General features: G+C 47.9%; 1 protein-coding gene across 3 annotated transcripts; it reads right to left on the bottom strand.

Annotated features, from left to right (window-relative positions):
* Positions 1-205: 205 nt before the first annotated feature.
* gphna (gephyrin a) lies at positions 206-23,864 on the bottom strand. Of its 3 annotated transcripts, XM_063496821.1 has the most exons (23): positions 23,258-23,864; positions 14,724-14,802; positions 14,582-14,639; positions 14,062-14,154; positions 13,893-13,987; positions 13,361-13,427; positions 12,007-12,312; positions 11,058-11,159; positions 10,516-10,653; positions 8,376-8,418; positions 8,116-8,253; positions 7,587-7,679; positions 7,439-7,494; positions 6,855-6,974; positions 6,721-6,779; positions 6,360-6,635; positions 6,021-6,108; positions 5,565-5,638; positions 5,112-5,176; positions 4,453-4,556; positions 4,136-4,232; positions 3,357-3,495; positions 206-3,282 (listed from the first exon to the last, which is right to left on the bottom strand). In XM_063496821.1, exons 1-22 carry the CDS (start codon positions 23,427-23,429, stop codon positions 3,362-3,364), a joined length of 2,457 nt encoding a protein of 818 aa, XP_063352891.1. In that variant the 5' UTR covers positions 23,430-23,864; the 3' UTR covers positions 206-3,282; positions 3,357-3,361. The 3 variants fall into 3 exon arrangements, with proteins under 3 accessions (XP_063352891.1, XP_063352892.1, XP_063352893.1); XM_063496822.1 differs by lacking the exon at positions 11,058-11,159 and having other exon boundaries at positions 23,258-23,855; XM_063496823.1 differs by lacking the exons at positions 10,516-10,653; positions 11,058-11,159 and having other exon boundaries at positions 23,258-23,859.
* Positions 23,865-25,214: the final 1,350 nt, after the last annotated feature.

Here is a 25,214-nt window from a genome sequence, read left to right as displayed (position 1 = left end):
CTGACAGAGGTCTTTCATTTCCTACACCAGCATTGCGTTATCATATAGAAAAACAGCGCTTTTCTCTCAGATTAAATTATCTGAGGGATTAAATGTGCAGTTAAAGCTCTTCACACTGACAGGATGTGACGTTTACCGTCCCTGACAGCGTGACGCGCTCTCAGACGAGTGCTGTTATGAATGAAGCGAGCGAGCCAAACAGCAGTTACAGAATAATCAGGATTATTTTTATTAATTCATCTTCAGGTTCAATAATATTACAGAAAAACATCCTCTTCATCATATTTATACAGTAGTAGTAGAATGCTGTGTCATTGCTTCATTACAAGTGCTGGTCATAGTTTATAGTGTGTGCAGTGTGACACTGAGTTCAGCCCAGTGTTACGAATCACTCGGTACAAAGGCAGTTTGTCAACAACCTGCTTCTGCTCGCGCTGATGGATCTATCTGGGTTTGATTGGTCCTCCTTGGGCAGGCGGCAGGACACGCGCTGATGCTGCGTTTGAGTCGTAAGTGAGCCGCCGTAAACGCGAGCTGCCGAACGGCAAGCGAGGAAATGCTCTTATTTACTATTTTAGGAATTTCTTTGAACAAACAGCCAAACATCATCACGCCATTCCCGTGTGACACGGACGCAGCACGAGCCACTCACATATGCTGTATATATATGGTGCATTTGAGGTAACTGGGAAGTTTCTGGAAACCAAGCCAGAGGACTTAAACAGTGTTGGCACCAGAGCATCAGTGTCACGTTTAGTCAGATCAGAAGCCCCGCCCAGGTGCTGCACCCCACTCTCACGCCTGGAATCACACCTGCCCAAAGAGAAAGACACGCCCCCTTTTTTTATGGGCATGCAGGTGTGACAAGAAGGAGGGGAAAGAGGGATGGGTCAGAGCTCAGGACAATGAGCCACGCTGCATTCAGGACGCCGTGTCAGTACCGTTAAAATCAGGCAGAGCAGTTACTCCAGTATGACCTGAATGCAGCGCCTGACCTTTGACCTGTGGGTTTGGTTGATCATATTTAACTCAGGTTTTCCACTGACGTGGTGCCGGCTCTTGGTCGGTTTTGGGAGTCGAGGTGAAGAGCCTCACAGGAAGAAGTTACAGAGCTGGTTCTGCCTAGGTTCTCTCCCAGAACAGGCTGAGAACCAAGCACCGCTGTGAGCTGCCTCGGCCAATCATTGGTAACCTCTCTGAGTCCAACCATCCTACAATGTTTGGGAAACTGTCATTTCAGTGCAAAGTCAATAACCTGATTCTAGATTTAGCAGCAGTACCACACCAGTGGAAAAGAAGTCCCAACAGGAAGAATCAGATCCTTTTTCCCACAAACGCAGCGCCAGAACATTAGGTAGCACAAGCCGGGGTAACGTCTGTAGTAAGAAGAGAAATTTTGTGAAGTTCCCACTCCCACCATCGATCCATGAATCCAACTACGGGACAACCCGGAAAGGACCCGGGTCTGGGTGAGGCAGCGGCACTGAGTTGTTGGAAAAAGGTCGTAACAGGATGAGTTGTCCACCTGATTTCCAAAGCAGAGCTGTTGGTGTGGATGCAGCAGACCAGACTCAGTCTCACAGGCCGGAACGCCAAGCATCAGAAATGGAAACGGGCGCTTTGGGACCGCTGATTTTGAGGTGCCAGTGGTTTTGGGGCACTTTTTATTGGTTAACATCTGATGAAGTAGCACCCTGGTACCACATCGGTGGAAAACGGGTCAAAGCAGGAAGAACCGTGTTCCCATTTTACCACCAACATGGACTTTGGGAAATTTGGGTAAATATGAGCTGGTTCTCGATTACACGTCACACACCGCGCTGCAGGAAAACTGGTTCAACGGGAAGGATGAGAGGAAGCGGGCGGTTTGCGTTGGGGCTCTCAGATCTTACAGGACGCTTCTGGTTGTTGGTAACCGGTAAACATTTATCAGCAGGATCTACGGCCAGCAGCTCGGATGCTTCTGTGTTTGTAGTGGGCGAACTATCAAAGGAGGGTTTCTGCACGCTCATACAGTACGCGGAGAGAACGGCGGTCAGATGACGTTTTGATTTACAGCCTCGAACCGACCATAACGAGCACCTTAACACCGTCATGGCAAAAATACACGTGGTGTAGTTACAAGCACCTGAATGTGACACCCTGCCTTCAAGTGATGCAAGCAGATGGGAAAACCGGGAATCACGTCTGTTCTCCGAACTCGCCAAAGCGGTTGGTTCCTGCACGTGCGGTCGTGGGTAAAAATCTGAATAAAGACTCCCGATTGGACAGCCTGATCAGAGCGAGTGAAAGGACAAATCCCACACCCAGAGCTCCAGACACAAATGTGGATTAATCATGTAATCGCGCCCGTCACTCCAGGTGAGCCCAGAGGTTCTGGAGCTTCCTTAACATAAACGTCACACTCTGGTCGAACACCACTTGAACGCAGGGTTGGACTGAACCGCCAGCGTGGCGCAGCTTTGATACGACCGCGATCAGAGCCGTCTTTATCGCGTTTATATCGGAGCGGAGAAATCGCTCGGCGCCCCAAAGACGAGCCACTGACCCACCGAGGACGATTTCATGGCTTCGCTGAGATGTCGCCAGATGTTTGAGAGGGTTAAATCTGCAGAAAGGTAAAAAAGGAACACCAGAGGACGCCTGCAGTTTGTTCTCTTTTCTTTTTCGTTGTTTGGCAGAAAATATTCAGTGGCACAAACAACGTGAGCAGCTTCACTCAGAGGACGTCTTCATCAGCCGTGTTTTGCTGATGTTGGAGTCTGTGTGATCCAGGAGGAGACGTAGTGAAACGGCAGGAAGTTTCTATAGCAGGAGAGAGGACGCCAGAGCAGAGCAAGGGTAGAAAAAGGAGGAGGAGGGTCTCTATGTCTCTAATCTACCCGGGAAAAACGCACAAAGCAAATGAAGAGGAGAGAAGAGGGCATGAATACTACTAAGATGATGATATTCAGTCAGAACCATGATAATAATAATAAATAGAATATTAATTAAGAATATTAATAATCATTATCATCAGGATAATAATAATATTACAGAATAAATCTCATATTTCGTATATTTTTTCACATTTTTTTTCTCCTTTGAAATACAGTGATCTCCTCAGAGCAGACCAATGAGGACTCAGCCTGCGCTGGCTCCGATTGGCTGTTGCATATGACATCACAGCTAATGGCGACCAGGTAGACATGCACCGCTTCCCGCCCCCCACCCCGGCTGTTTCCTGTGCAGACAAGAAGTCCTGGCGTTGCCATGGTAATCGGTAGCGAGTGACGTTTCAGTCTGGAGAGAAAAAGAAGTGTTAACAGAAAGCGCACGCTTCGCACGTGCTCAGTGCGTCCGTGGAGCCGCCGTACCTGCATCATAGCCGTCCGATGACCATGACGTCCACGACCTCTCCCTTGTGCAGCTCCACGTACTGCTCTGTTTTAGGGGGCAGCATCAGCAGGCCGTTGGCGCTGCGCATGGACATCAGCCTGCTGGACACCTGGTTACCTGCAGGTAGGAGGGGCGTGGTCAGTCGCGTTACCCAAGTGAGATGTCTGACAGGACACTGACCGAGGCAGCGGTTAGATCAACATTTAAGAGGCTCGTTTACAATGCCTCTGACATAAATCAGCTGACTGATGTCGACCACAGAGCCAGCGCTGACGGACGGGCCTGCGACGGGCGCGTCACTGGACGCTCTGCGGAAGCCTCGGGTATCTGGGAATTTAGGAGAAAACGTCAATTCCGTCTCCAAGAAAGCCGGTTGGAGAGGAGTCCTCGTTGGGAGGTTCAGAGACTTTGGAGCGAGTATCCGTGAGCTGGACTCAGAGCAGACAAACCGCTCAGCACCGTCACAGCGGCCGCTGGACGACAAACCTGATTGGATGAGCTGATGTAAAGCTCTGAGGGCGGCGCTACAGGACACGAGCATACCGGCTCATTTGGGCCAAGTGCAGTGAGGAAGCTGAACGACGCGATGCTGTATGAACGTGTGCAGCATCTTGATGACGGTTCCATGATGTGAACAATAAAGTTAGTCGTGTGGACAACAAGGCCAGAGTTTACCGCGGCGAGGAGGAAACAGTAAGCAGCGCTTAGACACCAATGACTGACGATACACACCATCACCGTTTGTGTGTGCACTCACCTGTGCTCTGAGCCCAGGGCAGCGGCTCCTGGTGATGCCAGGTGAGAATACAGCGGTGGTACTCAGGCCGGGGGTCCAGCTTAACGTCACAGGAGAGCTGAAGAGAACAGAAACAGTAGGATCAGCAGACTTTCATCAAACGCTGCTGTTAGTATCATTGTTACTACAACAATAACTGTGTTATGTAACCCGAGTGATGCATCAAACACTCACGCGCTCTTTTTACCGTCATGCTATTATTTTATGTATTTATCGTCGGTTCACCTTCGCCTGCAGGCAGGGTTACAGCATGACCTCAGAGTGTGTGTGTGTGTTACCCTCGCTTTGATGATTGTAGGTCGAGGATCCAGAATGCCTTGCATCTTCCTCAGAGCAGGAATCACAAACAGGTTACACGTCACCACAGCGGACACTGGGTTACCTTGGAAACAATAAACAGACCACGTGTGATGATGGTGCAGAAGCTCGATAACATGTTGTGGCGCATTTACGAACAGCCTCTGAATGATGTCATGAACGTGACGGTGGTCGGTTGGAGTTACTGGTGTCGATGAGGCGCTGCTGGAACATTTATGGAGCTTACTGTGAGGAGTTATTTTAAGATGCACGTATCTGCCTGTAACGAATATGAAACATGGCTGCAGAACTCTGGAAAGAGTTTCTGCGTCATCTGTTGATTTGTATTCATTTCTTTTCCTCCTTACTTCATGTACTTCACAGTACATGATTGTACTGTGAAGTACATGAAGTAACTGCTAATTCTCAGCCCGTCTCTGTGGAGGCTGCTGACGTTCAGCCTGCGCTGAAGCTTTCTGGTCTCCAGGAGGTTAAAGTCTGGGCTCAGGACGCTCTCAAGCTTCCTGCTTCGCTTTGGGATCCACAATCAGGAATCGTGACACTGATCACAGACGTCTGTGGGGACGACCCGAGGACGCTTCAAAGGCAGGTGAATTACACAGCAGGGTTATTATGTTACCTGGCAGGGCGAAGATGAGCTTTCGTGTCCCGTCGATGTCGACTGTGGCAAAGGTAGTGGGAAGACTGAGGGACAGAAACACAGAGCAGCGTGAGCAGAGGCAGAGACTTAGGTAACAGCCGTCAGGTGTACCTGCAGTACTGCGAGTACCTGCAGTACTGCGAGTACCTGCAGTACTGCGAGTACCTGCAGTACTGCGAGTACCTGCAGTACTGCGAGTATCTGCAGTACTGCGAGTACCTGCAGTGAGGAACTCCTTCAGCTATCAGAAGAAACATTTGTGACTTCAGTGACCAGACTAACAGTGCAGCCACAGGTGAGGCTCATTAACAGCCGCCTGAACCTTTAAGCTCTCAGGTATTTCACACAGGTGTGACTGTGGATGAAGGTCAAATGAGCTGCTCTGTGCCCAAGTTCTGGGACTAAAGCAGGAAGTCTCGGCTCCCGTCTTACCCTGGCTTCATGAAGACTCGGCCAAAGTGAATCTGCGCGTGCAGGTCGATATCCAGCACCTGTTTCAGGTAGTCCTGATCACAGACACACACACACAGTCAGGTTTCCTGCACACTGACGATCAGAATATCTGCTCAGTGCGTCACTCCATCAGTGAGCTTTACACTGAGATACTTTAGGCCACACCCACCCGCTGCCTCACCTGGCCCTCAGCTCGAGTAGGAGTGACAGCTCGCGGTCAGAGCTGATGAAAGAAGGTAAATCGTCAGCTCCGCCTTCACGTTCGGCTCTCTCTGCGGTCTCACTCCACAGAGAGACACACTTCCTGTAGCAGCGGCGAAGAAGTCCGCCCAGTCCTGCTTCACTTCCTGAGCGAACGTGCAGTTGGTACTGCAGCTGAGACTCTCAGCAGGTGGGCGTGGCCTGAAGTTAGTTAAGTTACTGAAGTTACTGTACCTTCTCTCCCATGGACACACCCCCTGAGGTGATGATGACATCAGCACGGCTGATTCCCTCGTGCAGAGCTGACAGCAGGTCGTCAGGGCTGCAGAGAGAGGACACACGGGCGTCACAGGAAGTTCAGGATACAGACTGAGGTCGGACTTGAGTGGAAGATTTCAGATGTCCCACTGAGGGACCTGTGGACCTCCACTGAGGGACCTGTGGACCTCAGACGGTGGATGAAAGATTAAACCGTGCTGGAGGGTGGGGGTTACCAAACCCTCCTGGAGCTTTTTTATGATGTCACAACAGGAAATAATCAGACTGGAGCGACAGGCGGGGAAACGCGCTCACTTGTCTCCGACGATGCCGAGGTTGATGGTCGGGTATCCGTGCTCCTGGATGGTGGCGAGGAGAGTGGAGCGGTTGGAGTCTCTGATCTTCCCCGGGTGGAGGTCATCCTCCGGGTTCAGCAGCTCGTTCCCGGTGGACATGACGGCCACCACGGGGAACTTGTGCACGCTGACCTCGGTCACTCCCACCGTGGCGAGCAGGCCGATCTCAGACGGGCCCATGTGCGTGCCTTTAGCCAGTACGCACTCCCCTCGCCTGATGTCGTGACCGATTGGCCTGCGTGGACACAAAAGCACCAAATTGTCTACGCTGCTCCTTCACCCGTTTGACATCCATGACCTGAGAAGCGTTCCTCTCTCACCTGATGTCCTGTCCGGGCCGGGCCTGGACCATGATCCTCACCTCCAGCTCCTCGGTGCCCTGTAACAGACGAACAGGAAGTAAAGCCAGCAGGCACACGCACAGCGCCATCGACCTTCATCCTGGTGTTCTTACATCCTCAGACTCCCTCAGCAGCTCCGTGTCTTCTACTTGGACCACGGCGTCAGCTCCGCAGGGAATCGGAGCGCCGGTCGTCACCCTCATCACCTGACCTGGCATCACTGTGTGGGTGGGCTGAAAACACAAGAAGCACAGGTTACAGAGCGATGACATCATCAGGTAATAAGGCTTTTAGTCAAGGTTGAAATTCACAGTAATCAGGAGAAGATCACGACTTTCTGCAAGTTTTCTAAATTCTGGAGCCTCAAGTGGACGTTAGAGGAACTGCAGCTGTTATTACGCCAGCGTTTGGCTGCAGAGGTCGACTCCCAGGACTTCCTGCTCTGTGACACGTGTGGCTCTAAAGACCCTCGTCTGCCTTCAGTGCTGATATGAACTCGGTGATGTGCATCAATCTGATCCTGATCTACATTCTGCACATACGTGAACTTAAACAGTCCGAGCATGGCTCGCGCTGCACCAATCATGGTGTGTGTACCATGAGCCCACTCATAGATAACGCTGAGGTTAGCAGCGTCTCCCACAGAATCTGGTTGACAGATGATGGTTATGCACAAAGCTGCTGTGTGAGAGCCGACCTGCTGTCCAGCCTGCGATTCCCCCATGATGAAGCGATCTCCCGGGCCATCGGCAGCTACGAGTCAAACATGAGTCGGTTACAGCTTTCAGTTCAACAGATAAAAGGTAAAACAACGCAGATGTTTGAGGCGGTGCCGACAGTCTCACCTCGCACAGCGTAGCCGTCTTTAACGGAGGCGGGGAACGGAGGAAGGTTGTCTTTGGCATAGATGTCCTGAGCGAGAACTCGACCCAAACCATCTGCAGAGAGAGAAGACTTTCTCAGAGGCTCATCCAGGACAAATTCATCGTTTCACTACAATCTGAACACTGTGGGAGGAGCGATTCTCGCGGCCTGTGGAGGAACGACGGAGGAGGGCGGCTACGGTCCTGACCGGATGAGCTGACCGACAGCGGGGAGGCCGATCAGACTCACGTCAACCTGGATTGACTTTCAGGTCCAAAACCTCCGTAACTTAAACAGGTGGAGCAACATTTTACACATTCATGGTTCAAACAGCGTGTGCAGGTGCTGGAATACTTTTTATAATACTACCATCTCCCATCAGATGCCATCACCACAGCAGCATCAGCTCTGTGGTGGAGCAGTTAGTGGACACGTGGGCGTGCAGGGCTCGATACGCCTGTGTTACAGTTAATTAGCAGCACACACACACACACACACACACACACTCACCTCTGTAGTTAATGACTTCAATTCCCAAAATAGGCGTCATCTCGAGAACAGTGATGAAGGCTTTGTCCATGGATGTCAGCGGGAACGGCGACATGCGATGACGGCGCGCCACTTTACTGATGTCAACTGCGCTGTGGCCTATGAGTGCGTACACACACACACACACACACACACACACACACACACACACACACACCTGTAAACACCTGCAAACTATTTTTTCGAGCTTTAAAGGTAAACGAAACACACACTCAACTCACTGGCTCTCAGAATGTTCTCATTGCTGCCACATCGTGACTGAACCTGCAGAGAAACAGATTATTGTGATTGAAATCATCTTAAAGAATAATTTTCTTTTCATGCGTCTCATTCACAGGATGTGGAAACATAAACAATGACTCTGGATGCAACATTCAAGCATTTCAGGAGCACCGAGAGAGCGAGTCGGGTTAATTTTACTCATCAGATCAGTCTGAGCGTTGAATAAACAGCAGATATAAGCCAGAGCTTTAATTCTGCTCTCCTAGCTGATGTTAACAGCAAATTAAAACCAGAGGTCAGAAAGCCGGCGTCTTCTTAGTAAAAGCAAAGTTAAATAAGGTTGATCATTGGCTGCTTTGCAGAAATGATTTAAGCATAATTTGATGCTACATTTTTAGCCCATTTATTTTTTAAATGTACCACAACTGAAGACATTTCAATAGATCTGAGTGTTTCCAACCATCACAGTCCCATTCACTCCCATTCAACAGACAGCACACGTCCCGAGACTTCCTGAATAAAGTTCATGCACATAACGAGAGCTTCAATCAGGACGATCACTGCTTACACCTGGAATGACACTGATGTTCAAATCTGACCTAAAGATACTCATCTGTAACAGTCTAGTGACGCTGTGATGATGGTTACCGATGGTTACTGACAGTTACCATGGGGGGGGGGGGGGGAGTTTGTTTCACAAGTTAAAATTAAAAGCGTGAGGCATAAAACCTCAGAAACCAGCTGTTGCTCAGAACACGTTAGCATCTACAATATGCCGAGTCATGCACAGACTCCAACTTTGTCATGTTTCTCTGTTGTATGGTCTGTACGTCATGTATGTTTGTCCAACAGCTGACTGAGCAGCAAACACACACTACACCTGACCTGGATGTTATAAATGTCTGCTAAGTTACAGCCAGCTAGCTAACCAAGCCTGCTCTAGGCTAGTTCGCTATCTATTTAAACGGTTACATCATTTAATTTTTGACAAAAATCATATTTTTATATAAAATGTAAATTATAATAATGGTTCACTTAACAGGTAAATGATTTTGGGAAGCTAGCCACCTAGCATTTAATTCATTTCAGGTATAATTCAGACAAAGTTAGCCAACAAGCTATGACTTAGCTACAGTGCATGAATCTAGTAAGGATTAGCTTGTAATATTCACTGACAAAGAAACATGAAAATAACCAATAAAGCTCCCAGATCAGTTTGCATTTAGGGTTTCATTTTACACAGCTTTTTATTCATTGCATTGGCAGGTTTTTGGCTAATGGTAGCTAATATAAACTTAGCTGCTAACACACACAAACTACTTCATAGTCAACTTAGCATGTAGCTGGCTAACCTTAACTCGCTGTCTAGAGTCTTTATCTAAACCCTGTGTGAAGGGTTTGTATTTGAGAGATGTTCGTTTGGTAATTATTTGTAAGCTAACATTAGTTAGTGGCGCTCATTTAAATAACATGTTAGAGGTGACCAGAAAGCTGGGGAATATGTAATTGATTCAATAATGTTACAATCAGTTCAAATACTAGTGATTAAAAAAACAACAACAACAACAACGAAAAAAAAATGGAAACATATACAAGAAAACAAGTATATAAGGAATAATGGAGGACCCAGGATAGCACCTTAGGGAACGCCACGGGACAAACAGGAAGAAACTTTTCTTAGCGTGTTTTTTAAATTACATGGTAATCTGTTCTGATACTGGCAATAAGAAAGTATTTGATATTTGAAAAATGGCACGTAAACCAAGTCTAACTGTGAATACTCGTTTTTCTGCTCCAATAAAATCGAACACACCGAGTTTGTTATTCACCATAAATTGGCTCAGCCCTGAAGCTGGAGCTTTATATGCCAGGAAATCAAATGTGATTTTTCTGGTTCTATGAAGTGAACGGAGGAAGTTAGGAAATAAAGAAAGTAATTAAAAGCTCTCATCATGCAGGAAGTGCTTGTCATTGTTTGATAAAGGGCTTCGATCAGCAATCAGCGTACATGTACTGGGCATGCTCTATGACCGTTACACAGCACAAACAGGAAAGCTGGTGTTTCATGCAGAATGGCGTTTTTTGTTGCCGAGCTCTTAGCGGTGCTGTCTGTGTGCATGTGTGAAGGTTTGTTTGTACCTTGGGTGTCGGGCACGAGGCGGTGGAAAGGCGGGAAGTTGCCTGTGTCGCCCGGGGTGACTCGGAGGGGGTGGAGCTTAAAGAGGCCGAATCTCGTGGAAGCACCTGAACACCTCGAGAAATGATCGAGTCCGGGATCTACACACACACACACACACACACACACACACACACACACACACACACACACACACATAATGCTAGTCCAATAATTTCCTTCAGTTGTTTTATTGGAACCTAAAGCTGCAAAGCTGAACACTTAATCCATAACCCCTGACCCCCTCACAATCAGCTGTTCTTTTTATAACTGAAGTCATGCAAAGTTTTACTTTCATACTCTGAATACTTTCTGATTTATTTTTACTACCAGCATAAGTATCATAGGTAGAACGAAAAAGGGAACTCATAATAGGTCCACCTTAAAAAAAAGGCGGCATCAGATAATCTTGAAGCTAGTTCAGGCAGGAGCTGATGAAGAATGGTGACTGACACAATGAACTGACCAATGAGAGGAGAGGACAGGTGCATGTGTGGAGTCTCACCTGATGGTCATGGGCAGAGGAGCAGGTGAAATGAGTGGGAGGGACAGGGGTGTGGCCAGGCAGGTAGGGACTCCCTTTAGCCATGAGCACAGCATGGCTCATCTGATGGACACACACACACACACACACACACACACACACACACACACACACACACACACACACACACAGGTGAAGGACATGAAATGGGATGAAGTGAAACTTTCCACACGTCACAGCTCAAACCTGAGCTCACACACACGGATTCATTCTGTAAATTAACTGATACGACGGGAGCTGTGCGCGGTCACTGTGGGGGCGTGGCTTTAAGAGGAACGCTACAAACTAACAGCACTAAAGCCAACAGTTAGTCCACACCTGACGACATCCCTGCATCGGGTAAACCCTTACACGATGGAGGTCATGCTCGAGTTAAAATGTTTACACGCGTATCGATGAACCAAAACTGTCCTCACGTCATCACATCCTGTCGTCTTCTCTCTAATAAACCATAATGAGGCTTCAGTGTTAAAACCTGACAAGTTATTCCTTTTATAAAGGAGCCATAATGACCAGTTTCATCTAAACCTCTCGACAGCATCAGACACAGGTCACGTGACGCTCTGTCACGTGACCTGTGGATCTGAACGTGACGACGGATTGAAAAACGAGTTTCCTTGGTGCTCATTTCTTCTGCGGTTATAAGAACCTGCAGAGCAATGCCCCGTGGGCAGAGCCTGTAATGACCCGCGGGACCCTGAGTAGGAAGCGTTTTGTAAATGTCATTCCGCTACCGGGAGGCGGGCCTCCTGTCTTCCGTCCTGCCCGCGGAGCGCTCACTTCCCGGTGATTTCTATGCGTCCTGCAGCAGCTGCTGCAGTGACCCACTTTCCCCACACTGATCATTAAACTTTCATCTGGCAGCTTCCAGCACCGCCGCCGCTCTACGTGCGGCCTGCGCGCCGCTTACCTTGGCAGCGATGGCGGCTGCGGTGATGTGGGAGGAGCCGTGCTGGTGGTGGTGGTGATGATGGTGGTGGTTGTGCGCGTGCCGACCTCTCCTCCGGTCCTCCTCTTCGTCGTCCTCCTCCTCACACTGGGTCCCGCGCTCCATGGTGTGTGTGTTGGTGTGTGTGTTGGCGTACGTGTTGGCCTGCAGAGGGGAGGGGGAAGGCAGCTGCTCCAGGGCGGCGTGCGTGGATTTCACCCGGACTGTGGCCTCGCGCAGCAGGTCGATGGCGTGAGGCAGAGCGGGCAGAATGAACTGAAAACACTCCTGAAAAATCAAAGTTTCATCATCATTGTCATCGTCGTCATGGCGTCAAACGCTCACGGCAGACGCTGCGCACACAGTGGATCATTTACACGAACAGTAGTCGCGCGGAGTAGTCCAAGGACAGAAGCCCAGACTCCCCCATCCCAAACCCAGCCACCTCCTGCACCAAGCCTGTCCTGGGTCTGCCCCAAGCCTCCTCAGCCAGAGGACGTCCAGGAGGCGTCCTGGACAGATGTCCAACCATCTGAACTTGGATGTGGAGGAGCAGCAGCTCTACTCTGAGCACATATCAAAAGTCTGAACTTCTCCCTCCATCTGTAAGGGAGAGGCCAGCCACCGAAGGGCGAGCTGCTCCTTTCAGCCATTCTGAGTTTTCCAAACTCGGGGTGGGCACCCCGCCATTTTTTGGCTTTCTCATCCCCGCCGCAAACCGCTCCTGTGTGAGCTGGAGGCCACCTGAACAGAACCACCAGATCTCGAGAGCACAAAGGTGAGACCCTGCACCACCTGGCTCCGCCTACAAATCCTGTCTGTAAACAGTCCGACTCACTGCCGGCAACACGGAGCGAGTGGGCATTAGGGACACACAGAAGTCCATGAGCTCCCACACTTTACAGATGCATGTGAACTGGACTGCAGTGATGTGTGACAGGTGTACTGGTTTCACTGGTGCACAGAGTCTGAGCTCAGACACGCCGTCCTCCTGACTCTGAGCTGTGGATCTCACACGTTTGGTGGTTTAGACGCTCAAACTTTATATTTTTAGACCCTGTTGTACTTTTAAAAGCTGCTCGACATCATTTCAGGACGTTGCTTGAACGCACTCAGACTGAGCTGGTCAGGGAGAAGGTTGGAGACGCCCACAGAGGTCTGTAATCCAACATCTGTAGTTTTGTAACGACGCAGTTCAACTCTTCCTACTTTAACGGTAAAAAACACAAGCGCTGAGCTCCACCTGACTGGATCGTCACGTCTTACGACATACCCGGCGAGTTCAGTGCAAAGATCCACACGGTGCAGACTGAGCAGAGTAAAGTCAGACTCATACCTGAGAGCCTTTCTTGCTTCCTGGAAGGTTGATGATCAGAGTTTTGCCACGAATACCACAAACAGGCCTGCAGAGGAGAGGACACGGCACAGAAGAAACAGGAAGTGACACGTTCAATGTGACTGACAGCACCTAACCAGGTGAATCAGAGACGTGATTGGCTGTAAGAAGATCCTCCCAGAGAGGCCGAGAGTTCAAGATGGTCACGTGACAGGAATAACTGTGAAGGCACCATTAATGCTGGAGCACATCTGGAGGTTCAGGAGGAACATCTGCCACAGTCTGCTTCTTATCCAAGCAGACGGTGAACGAACCTCACGGAGCTCCGTAACTGACCCGAGTACAGCCGTGACATCACCCTCTGATACACCTGCTGATCACCTCAGAGGGTTAAAGCGATGCAGCTCGGCAGACGTGCTGCCGCATTAAATTCAGACAGTTTCCCAAAACATTCCAGATCCAGATGTGAATTTACAAAGATAAACGCACGCCACGTTACAGTGACTGGTCAATGAGCAGTGAGAGCGCTCACCTGGACAGCATGCCCAGTGGCGTGACGTTGAGAGATCCCATCAGCATGGCCAGAGCCATTCCCGGAGCCTCTCGCTCGATCACCTCCCTGGTGGCCTAGAAAACGACAAACCACAGCGAGTTAGAACACGGCGGTCTGCCGTCGAGCCGCGCCTCTGAACCTCCTGTACCTCAGGAGTAACATCTCTCGGAGCAAAGCCGGTCCCTCCGGTCGTGAGGATGAGGTTCAGCTCCTGTTCGTCGCACCACTCCAGCAGAGTTTCCTGCAAACACACACAGCTCGTCACCGCCAAAATAAAAGCACCAACGCCGAGCAGCCGAAATCACGGCCAAACGTGTCAGTCTGAAATGGCGGCGGTGGCGATCACGTGGACACAGTGATGCATAAAGACAGAGGCCATGTTGCTCGTGCGTGTGGAGCAGATGTCAGTACACGATTAGAAATAATCACAACTCAGAATTTTTACTGATTTCAAATTTGTTTCAATCCAAATCCTTAACGTGTATTTATGATGCTCAGTGGGTTTAAACCAGTTTACCGCCGTCTGACTGGACGAGAGCCGCGGACGACCTCACTTACACGAGGACCCTGCCCACTGACAGACAAACGTCTGTGAAAAAGCGTTCAATCTTTTCCCTTTAGCGGCACAAACAGAGATATTAAAAAAGGACTTCTGTTTTTGGGATTACCTTGATCTCGTCGATCTCATCTGGAACGATCTTGTAGGCCGCGATGACTCCTCCTAGTCTGCAGGAAGTGACACAATGACAGTTACTGTCATGCTGCTCGTGTGTGTACGTGCATGCTGCAGATCTGCTGATGAGGACTCACAGCGAGGGGTCGTGGACCAGGTCCTTCAGGTTCACGCCGCTGCGGTCCTCAGCCAGGTTCTTGAAGCAGCTGTCGCTCACTGCAGAGGAAGAACAGCTCAGCACGGTTTCACACACACACACACACACACACACACACACACACACACACACACACACACACACACACACACAAACACACACACAGCTCCTCCTCACTTCCTGTCACATGTCTCGTGTTCCAGTGCTGCAGGTTTCTAACACTGAGCTCAGAGTGTGAACGCTGTGAGCCCAAAGCTCAGGCTGCTCTGAACTCTCAGGCTGGACCTGCATGATGTCACAAATAGGGGATGCCCTTGTATGGTCATCTCAGCTGCGGAAGCCCCGCCTACCGGTTTTATAAACCCTCTGTTTGTGAGAGGCAGCCAATCAGAACAAAGGTCCAAGGATATTGGAAAGAAAAGCGTCTGGACTTCTTTAAGGTGCTTCTTCAGTTCTGAAGAAGCTTCTCGGATGAGAGGTGAAACGTCTTCAAGCTACTTAAAGAAGTCCAGACGCTTTTCTTTCCAAGCTCCTTAGATTACGGTGACCTGGATGACTGAGAACTAGGGCTGCCACAAACGATTATTTTGATAGTCGACTAGTCACCAATTATTTTTGCAATTAGTCGACTAATCAGATCATCATCCATTGGACGTAAAACGTACAGCTTATTGCACCAGCAGCATCTGCTCTTATATAACTATCATTAGCTTACAGCTTTAAGTGTTTAAGGTATGTGCTAACTAAAAATAAAGACAAGATGATAGTTTATTAAACTTTTAATGAAATTTGCAGATTGTTTCGGTGAAGTTTAATAAACTCAGCCGTCTGCTCCTTGCTATCTAATATATAACAGGACACCGGAGTATATTCTCGAGCATCTCACACTTCTGATAATCAGTTTTCTGTCTGACGTTTATTCAGCTGTGTGAAAACCACCCGGGGGATTAATAAAGTCTTACTTAATCTAATCTAATCTAATCACTTTAATCTCAGCCAAAACGATTTACTCAGGAACAAATAAACCACTGAAAAAAGGCAAACAATAACATTTTTAGGTTGTCTAAGTGACTTATATATCATGTTTAACCTGAGTAGCGAAAGACCGCGGTGATCTGAAAATGATGAAGCCGGGAGTCCGGTGTTCTCACCGGCTCTAGTGAGCCTTGCCCCCGGCTAGCTATCAAGCTGGTGGGTAACAGACGTCTCCGAAAACGTCGGAGTGCTTTTGAAAATATGTGGTGTCTTGATAAACCGAGCAGATATTTGATGTTTACACAGCTACATTCTCGCCTGAAAATATGTTAAAAGTTTGTTTTGTGACCCAGAAAGAATAATAAGAGTAATATTAAAACTAACTAGCTGCCGCCATTGTTAGAAACTGGAATTGGCTGAGCCACGCTATGAATTCTGGGATATGGTGGGCCACGAAGGTTGTACGCCCGATCCATCCTTCAAATCTGGGGAAATAAAGGGCGTGTCACTACCCGATCCGTAGTGGAAACCCGATCGGTACCACGCATGTGCAAAAGGCCACTACTTCCACTCGAAGCATTTTACGACAGTTACAGGTCAGAGTATCTGTTAAGATGTTAACAATAATAAGTATCTCTTAAAATGTTTGCAACAATGAAACATTTCAATATAATGTAGACAAAAACGAAAAATAAAAAGATATTTACGGATCAGGAATCCCCGATCCGTACCGCGCATGTGCAGATTTTTTCTTCTTCTTCTGTTTCATTTAAGGCAGTTTACTCCCCAGTGTACGAGGATACTGCCACCTGCTGACCGAGTGAATGAACCCTATTGTAAACTAAAGTAGCGTCATTACAAACGTGTGTTAAATTTGATTTAGTGATAGTCGAGTGTGTTTATGATTGTCTGTGTGGAGAGGATTGTTGGAATAGTGATGATGATGTCCGCTATCACTGTCAGTAAACACTTAATCCGGCTGATGAATCTTCACGTGACACATTACTAAGTCAGTATTATTAAGTCTGTAATTAGGCGCCATTCTCTTTATTTTACGGTGCTGTTGTTCGATCGGGGGACGCTCTCTGCTGAGGAGAGAAGCGTGATATTGTTTGTAAACGGATTATCCATTGTTTAAATGTCCTGGGCAGTCGAAAAGGAGGCAGAGCTGTCGAGAAATGCTAGGAGCTAACTGGGCGCTAACCGTGTTGTCACTACCCAATCCGTACCGGAAACCCGATCGGTACCACGCATGTGCGAACGGTGTCTACTTCCAGTCAAAGCATTTTACGATAGTTACAGGTCACAGGTCGTGTCCAAATTCATGGGCTGCATCCTCCTACCCGACCTTCTGAGGACCCGGCCCACGTAGACCGCGAAGGCCGGGTCCTCAGAAGGTCGGGTAGGCCGGAAGTAAACGGCTGTGAAATTGGACGGTCTAGCCTTCTGATTAGCGTCACCGCTGTCTCGGTGGAGTTTAATAAACTCGGCCGTCTGCTCCTTGCTATCTAAAACATAACAGGACACTGGTGCAAATTCTCGACCACCTCATACTTCTGTTTAATGAGTTTTCTGCTTGACGTTTATTCAGCTGTGTAAAAACCACCAGGGGGATTAACAAAGTTTCATTTAATCTAATCTAATAACTTTAATCTCAGCCAAACCGATTTACTCACTAACAAATAAAACACTGAAAAAAGCCCAACAATAACATTTTTAGGTTGTCTAAGTGACTTATATATTACGTTTAACCTGAGTAGCGAAAGTCCGCGATGATCTGAAAATGATGTGCCGGGAGTTGTGCCGTTCTCGGCGGCTTCAGTGACCCTCGAGCTCTCGGCTAGCTATCTAGCTGGTGGGTAACAGACGTCTCCGAAAACGTCGAAGCACTTTTGAAAATATGTGATATCTTGATAAATCGAGCAGATATTTGAAGTTTACACAGCTACATTCTAGCCTGAAAATATGTTAAAAGTTTATTTTGTGAACCAGAAAGGTTAATAAGAGTAATTTTAAAACTTAGTAGCGGCCGCCATTGTTGAAAACTGGAGTTTGGCTGGGCCGCGCTATGAATTCTGGGATATGGTGGGCCACGAAGGACACACCCGACCCATCCTTCAAATTCGGGGAAAAGGAGGACGCATTTGTCGGCTGCATTCGGAGGAGTCTACGAATTTGGACAGCCTTCGGCGCGTCGCTGTGACGTAATCGGTCTACAAATGCGTCCTGAGGAGGAGGCAGCCCATGAATTTGGACACGACCAGAGTATCTGTTAAGATGTTAAGAATAATAGGTATCTCTTAAAATGTTTGCAATAATGAAACATTTCAAGATAATTTAGGCTACGTTCACACTGCAGGTCTTAATGCTCAATTCCGATTTTTTGATCAAATCCGATTTTTTTGTCTGCTTGTTCACACTACAAATAAAATGTGACAGCAAACGCGCTCTAGTGTGAACGCTCAAAGCGGCCCGCATGCGCAAGAGAAGATGTCACACACAACGCCCTCTGTTTAGACCCAGAGCAAACAATATTGTTTGACTGATGGCCCTTAATTTAAAGACTTCGGACTTCACGTTTCCCAATTTTTGCTTTAAGTTATTTTGTTATTTACATAATAATGTAAATAACCTAATAATGATCCTTATTGCTGTTTTAGAGGAGCGGTGCTTCAAAGGATAGCTGCAGATTTCTGTCAGAATCTGCAGATTATACAGGACAAATAAAATGTTCACGTTTCTCCAACGCTGTCTTCCCAACAGTTTCACTGACATCTACGCTGGATGGACAGGAAGCGTTCGTGATGTCTTCTCCGGAGCTGATAATTGGCGTCTGTCTTGTGTCAGTGACGTAAAAGACGGATTTAATGCGACCTGACCGTTCAAACAGCAGTCACTTTCTAAAACATCAGATATGTATCGGATTCAGTACCACATATGAAAGTGACCCAGATTGGATTTGAAAATATCGGATTTGTGCCGTTCACACTGTCATACCGTGATCGGATATGGGTCGCATAGGGTCAGAAAAGTCAGATTTGATGCGCTTTCGCCTGCAGTGTGAACGTAGCCTTAGACAAAAACGAAAAATAAAACGATAGTTACGGATCAGGAATCCTGCTTTGCACATTACTGCGCATGTGCAAAGTCGGACCGTACAAATCGGTTCTACCCGATCGTACCGCGCATGTGCAGATTTTTTCTTCTTCTGTTTCGTTTAACGGCAGTTTACTCCCCAGTGTACGAGGATACTGCCACCTGCTGACCGAGCGAATGAACCGTGTTGTAAACTGAAGTAGCATCATTACAAACGTGTGTTAAATTTGATTTATTGAGTCGAGTGTTTATGCTTGTCTGTGAGGAGAGGATTGTTGAAATAGTGATGATGATGTCCGCTATCACTGTCAGTAAACACTTAATCCGGCTGATGAATCTTCATGTGACACATTACTAAGTCAGTATTATTAAGTCTGTAATTTGGCGCCATTCTCTTTATTTTACGTCACTGTTGTTCGATCGGGGAACGCTCTCTGTTGAGGAGAAAAGCGTGATATTGTTTGTAAACGGATTATCCATTGTTTAAATGTCCCAGGCAGTCGAAAAGGAGGCAGAGCTGTTGAGAAATGCTAGGAGCTAACTGGGCGCTAACCGTGTCACTCAAATACATTAACTGTAGCAATGTTGGCAAAGAGAGGAAGTGACGTAAGATTTGCGCATGCGTGGTACCGATCGGGTTTCCGGTACGGATCGGGTAGTGACAGGGCGCATTTGGAGGAATCTTTGAATTTGGAAAGTCTCCGTCGCGTCGCTGTAACGTAATCGGCCTACAAATGCGGCCTCCGAAGGATGCGGGCCGTAAATTTGGACACAGCTACGATACCGGAGACTGCTTCTTCTTCTTCGGGGTTTAACAACAGCTGGCATCCTTGTACATGCAGTGCTGCCACCTTCTGTTTCAGTCCGTTATTACACTCTCAAATCCTACTACTTATTCCTGCGTCTTTCTCGATCTTAGAAAGCTTCAAACGACACATTGACTATTAAATTTGTCGTCAACGATTTTGATAGTCGACGTAATCGTGGCAGCCCCACTGTTCTGATTGTCTGTGAAGGTTCTCAAAGCTGTCTTAAAGGTGGAGGAGCTGAATCGGCTCATTTCAGACATGGATGAACCGAGGAGCTGCACAAGGCTCAGTGTGAGATAAAGAAGGATTATTATCAACTGTAAATCATGCAAAGTTGCTGTAGCAGAGTCCAAAGATAAAAACAGGGAGCTGGAAACAAACAGGATGAGTTTTTTTTGAGGATCGAAGATTCTCCACAAGTTACAAGAACACAGACACCAAAATATCATCGTCCAGTCTCAAAATGAAAAAGCAGGAAGTGAGCAGAACAGGTCGTTGTTAGCGTCATCCGTGTGAACAAAATAGAATAAATGGCACTTACAAATGAGAGTGACAGAAACAACAAAGTCAAAGGACACCTGGTAACGCTGTGCCAACAAGACTCAACAACTGCATTTTGAGAGCAGCAGGACAAAACAAGACCTGCAGGTCCTCGTTGTCTCCAGCAGAGCGTCAAAACAAAACCACAGCCATGGGGAAGACCTCCTGCACTGATCACATGACCAACAATGACCACAATGAAGTCTGAGGGACAGCTGAAGAGCTCCATGTGAAGATCTACTGACTGAAATGTTGCGGCCGTGTCGTCAGAGCTGAAGGACGGGCCTTCAAGGACCCACTCAGGGTGAAGTGCTGCAGAGGAAGATGGAGGAAACGGTGGTCCGATAACTCTGAGGAGTGGGCAGGGAAGACCTCGGCAGATTCAAAAAACCCTCGCTCACAACCACGAAGCTTGTAGAAGAACGCCGTCCTGCAGGCGTGCTCAGTGCCGCTGCAAGTCCAGAGTTAACGGATCAAGACAAACAATGAAATGGCAAAGAGCAGCGCATCTAAGGAACCAGGAATAGACCAAGAGTTCACACGTCACATGACAGGAAGCCCTGATCTTCCTCATCCAGATTTGGACTTCAAAGGGGGACAACGTCAGTCGACTTCAGTTGTTTGGTTAATTTCCTCCTGCTGTTTTCTGATTCCTGGACTCTACCCGAGTATCCTCACCTGATTCACAGCTCAGTCTGGCTTTCAATATGATTTCAGTGGTTTGCTTCGCAGGTTTGAAACCGTTTGTGTACGTAACAGCAGGAAAGACTCTCACACTCAGCTCCAATCTGACGAGCAACAGTAAACGAGAAGAGAAATGCCAAAACATAGGTTGTTTTTTTTATTTTATTTATCATGCTCCTCTCGTCATTTATTACTTTATTTTACGTCAGGAACTCAAATACAAGGTGTCAGCATCCGGACTGGGAAACGTTTGATCAGTGCTCCCCTACGAATATTAGCAGAAACAGTCAAAAGAAAGTAGGAAAGTAAGCTAGTTTAAAATCTTGTCCTTAGCTAGTTTAAAATGATTTAAATACAACCTTAAAAAAACAATGTGACATATTAAACTTAGTCAGTATTCATTTAAGGGAAAATAGGTCAAAATACAGAAACTGTGTGAAACCTCCACCCTCGCTGCTTCTGTAGGAGAGAACAGGGTGGATCCACATTCAGCAGCAAATTCACCCCAAGATCAGAGCGTGCAGTGCTCAAAGAAACAGGAACGATGTGCTCTGAGACGAGACCAGAGTGCAGATGTCCCACAGATAAAGCTGGGACCAAACTGGGTCATCAGCAGGACAAAGATCCAACAGAACGGCTGAAAAAGGAACGAACAGAGCTGCTGCAGAGCTCAGAGAGCTGTGCATGAACGGATGCTGCAAACCTCAATGACCAAAGCGCGTCCACAGTGATGGCACAGACCGATCACTGCAGGTCACTGCTGCTGAAGGAGCTACACCACTTCTGGATTTGGTCTCTTTGTAATGTACAACGTGTTGTTCATCTGAGGTTGTATTTTCTTATTTTTAAACACCAAATTTTTTCTGATGTCCTGACATGTAAAACCTTACGACAGACAGATGGTGTATGATACAGTATCATGCTCTGGTTGTCTGTGTTATTTGGTGTGTTCAAACTTTGTTCTCTCTGCTCGTTAAAGTCACTAACGAGGAACTGCGAGCACGGTGGATGAAAGAGCAGCTGTTCTCTTCCTGCTCCATAGAGGGCACTCTCAAGCTCATCCTGGATGAATGGAGCTCGATGGAGCTGAAGAACAAAAATGTACATTTCGTGGCATAAACATTATGCTCATGGAAATTTTTAGCATGTTTTTACTAGAAAGGATTGAAACAATACATACAGTTGTATTTTTAGACATTTTAACGGATTTTTAATGCAGTAAAGTACCTCTTGTGAGCACCACAAGCCACTTTAATACATCCTCCATTTTGATTTGGGGCATGAAGCCAGCAGCAGTTAGCATCACCTTCAAACACTTCAACCACATAACTACGACGCTAACACCTGCAGGAGGTATCACCTGGAAAAGAACGCCATCGAGAGAGGACCTCCTATTCTAAAACTCACCAATCAGCACGTGTTAGCCGAATGCTAGTGTTTTATGGGCAAAAATCAGCGTCACAGTGAATAAAATATTGATCATTACAGTTGATTTGTTTTAGTTCACAGTACTGATTCTGGATTTGTGGGAACTAGCATGTTTTTGTGTGGGAAACCGGTGGAAATCACTGAGGGCCCTCCCACAGCGCCCCCTGCTGGGCGCACAGTGGACTGCCCATGTTATCCTCGGTTAGCTAAGCATCCCTGTCCAGTGTCTCAAACTGGGTTCACTGGTCCCAGTCCTCTCGCGGGCACGACTCCGGGGCGAACATCAGCTACAGCTTCGGTGCCGCGCTGCGCGTTCGTGTTTAATGTTGAACTAAATGGCGTGAGGAGGAAAAACGCTCATTACTGCGTTAAACGGACACTAACGGGGTGAAACCCCGGCCGTTAAACAGCCGTGAGGTCCGGTTATCTTAAAAAAGCCCACCGTGAGCCGAGGCCCTCGTCAGACCCGCAGAGGGACATGAATAATGCAGCTCATGTCGGCTCCGTAACGGCACACTGCTCAAAATATCACCTGCAAGCTGGCCACTAACACCGGAACACCGCGGGGTTACCTCCAAAATAAAAGCACGGTTTCTGGTAGACTCTCACTGCAGCACGCACAGCTCGCCTCGCATTTTGAAAGAGTTCCCCGGCCCTTCTCCTTCCTCCTGGCCGCTTCGCGGCGAATAAAACACCTCTGAGCGCCGCAGTGTCGCTGACAGGTGCAGCCGGTGCTCACACGTTAATCCGCAGTCACACACAAACACGTTAATCCCGCTCTTTAGCGCAAAACGCGCACCTGTGCGCCAGCAGCCGCGCGGCTCTCGGGGAAACCGGTTAGCATGCGGCTAACGTTAGCCCGCTCTGCAGCGGAGACAGCCCGTATCGTGACACCGACGTGCGCAGGCAGCCGGGCACAAAACGGCGCACAGGTACGCTGCCCAGAGGCGTTTTAGCGCATGTGATGACACGGTGTCCTTACCTGTGAGGATCCCCACGCGGGTCTGATGGTCGTGGTTGGTGAGCACCATCCCGTCCGCCGCCATGTTTACAACCTCTGTCTGCACTGTGACGGCGCATACAGAGGCTGGGGGGTGGAGGAGGAGGGGGTGCTGCACCTCTGGAGGAGGACCGGTGTGTGCATGCGCGTGCATTCTGAATCCCCTCCAATTACCGATACGATCAGGTGACCCGGTACCGCCAGAGCTGCAGCTGGATGACCTCTGAGTGGAGCCGTGACATTGACCCCACCATCTCCTCCAATCACAGAGCAGCTTTAAACAAACTCAGGTGCCAAACTCAGACCTGCGCTCTGTCTAACATCCAGCAGGGGGCGACTTCTCTGAAGCCTGATTGGATGGAAGTGTAACAGAAATGAGCGTCCAGCTCACCTGAGCTCAGTAAACACCTTCCTGATGTGTTTACAGTCTCAGTCGCTGCTCTCAGGTGTGACTGAAGTACACCGGAAGTTTATTTTGGAAACCTTGGTGGCGTTAGATTCGGGACGGAGCAGGAAGCTGTCGTTTGAGTGTGCGCCATCAGACCCCCGGTTCTAAAAATAAGTTATCTGTTTCTGTTATGTCCACCTTTACAAACCCACAGCATCCACGTCAGGTCGGAGGGGCGGAGTCACAATGTCACCCTAAGGTCTGCACTATTAGGCAGGATTTCTCCTTTTCCAGGATTAAGTCTGGGTTTCCTGTACTGTGAAGGTGGATCCTTCTTATTAGGGTTTATCATCATGGCAACTGATGTTGCCCAGGAGTAGGGGAGTTTCTAGATTAGAGATCAGGTATGAAATAACTGACCAATCAGATCTCTGGAAATTAGCGTCACACTCCCTCTGAGCTGTTCCGCAGTTTTTTGTTCTGTCAGCGTTTAAACAGGTTTTATTCTTTCCTCTCAGCGTTAAACTCCACCGAGTCTGCAGCTCAGAGGATAAAAGCTGAGACCGTCTTTCACACATTAATGAAACACTCGATCGTAGAGACAGAGCTGTGATATTAATCAGTCTGTTCTGTCACTCAGTCGGCTTCAAACAGGCTAAACTTTATTAATACAGCAGTGTTTACACACACATACACACACACACGGGTCCTCCTTTGTGAAATCAGCCGCTCTGCTGTGAGCACATTTATCCATGTTTCTGATTGGTCAGATGCTGCTAGCCCCGCCCCTTGAACGTACAGGTTAGACCCTGGGTGAACTCAGCCAGGTGAAACAGGCTGATGTTAGGATAAGTGAATGTAGATAACGGACAGTTATTTTTTATCTGCTAATTAACTTCGGTCTTTTTAACTTCGTATTGTTGGGATTAGGACGAGATCGCAGTTTGAGTCATCAGCACTAACCCCGCCCATCGGTGAGAATAGTCTCTCGTTTGAGCCTCCGTGAATAAAAGCTGATGTTCATTTAGCGCTATATAAATAATATTTAATAGAACTGATTTATGCCCCATGTATGCAGGATTTATGCTCCTGCTCTCTGGTTTCACACAGAATAGGATTGTGGGAATTTAACCTGCGCAGAAGCTACAGAGAAGCGTTCAGCCCAGGACGGCACTGACCAATCAAAAGCTCTGTTCCTGATGAAGAACATCGGTCGGAGCGAAGCCTCGGTAGGATCTGAAAGGATCTGCTGACACTCGTCCAGGTTGATTACATTTATTTAAATTAATGCACTGTGGGCCCCCGGTGGGCTGCGATGGTACTGCAGGTGGGCCACAGTAACAAGTTTAAATTACTCATGTACAGTTATTTGTTTATATACATGAATTTATTTGGATTAAAGTGAATTGGAGCTGGTATCACCAGTGTCCCAGATTACAGCTGTTCTATTTGCTGAAATGTTTTCTGTTATTTTTGCCAGCGTTGCTCCTCGAGGACCTCGGGCTCCTCCCTGGTTGTGAGGAGGCTGAGCTGGGAGTTCAGTCTCCGCTG

The sequence above is a fragment of the Pelmatolapia mariae genome, linkage group LG16_19 (genome assembly GCF_036321145.2).
Source record: "Pelmatolapia mariae isolate MD_Pm_ZW linkage group LG16_19, Pm_UMD_F_2, whole genome shotgun sequence".
NCBI lineage: Eukaryota > Metazoa > Chordata > Actinopteri > Cichliformes > Cichlidae > Pelmatolapia > Pelmatolapia mariae.
Note: the sequence above shows the minus strand (reverse complement) of the source record. Positions and strands in the feature narration are given on the sequence as shown.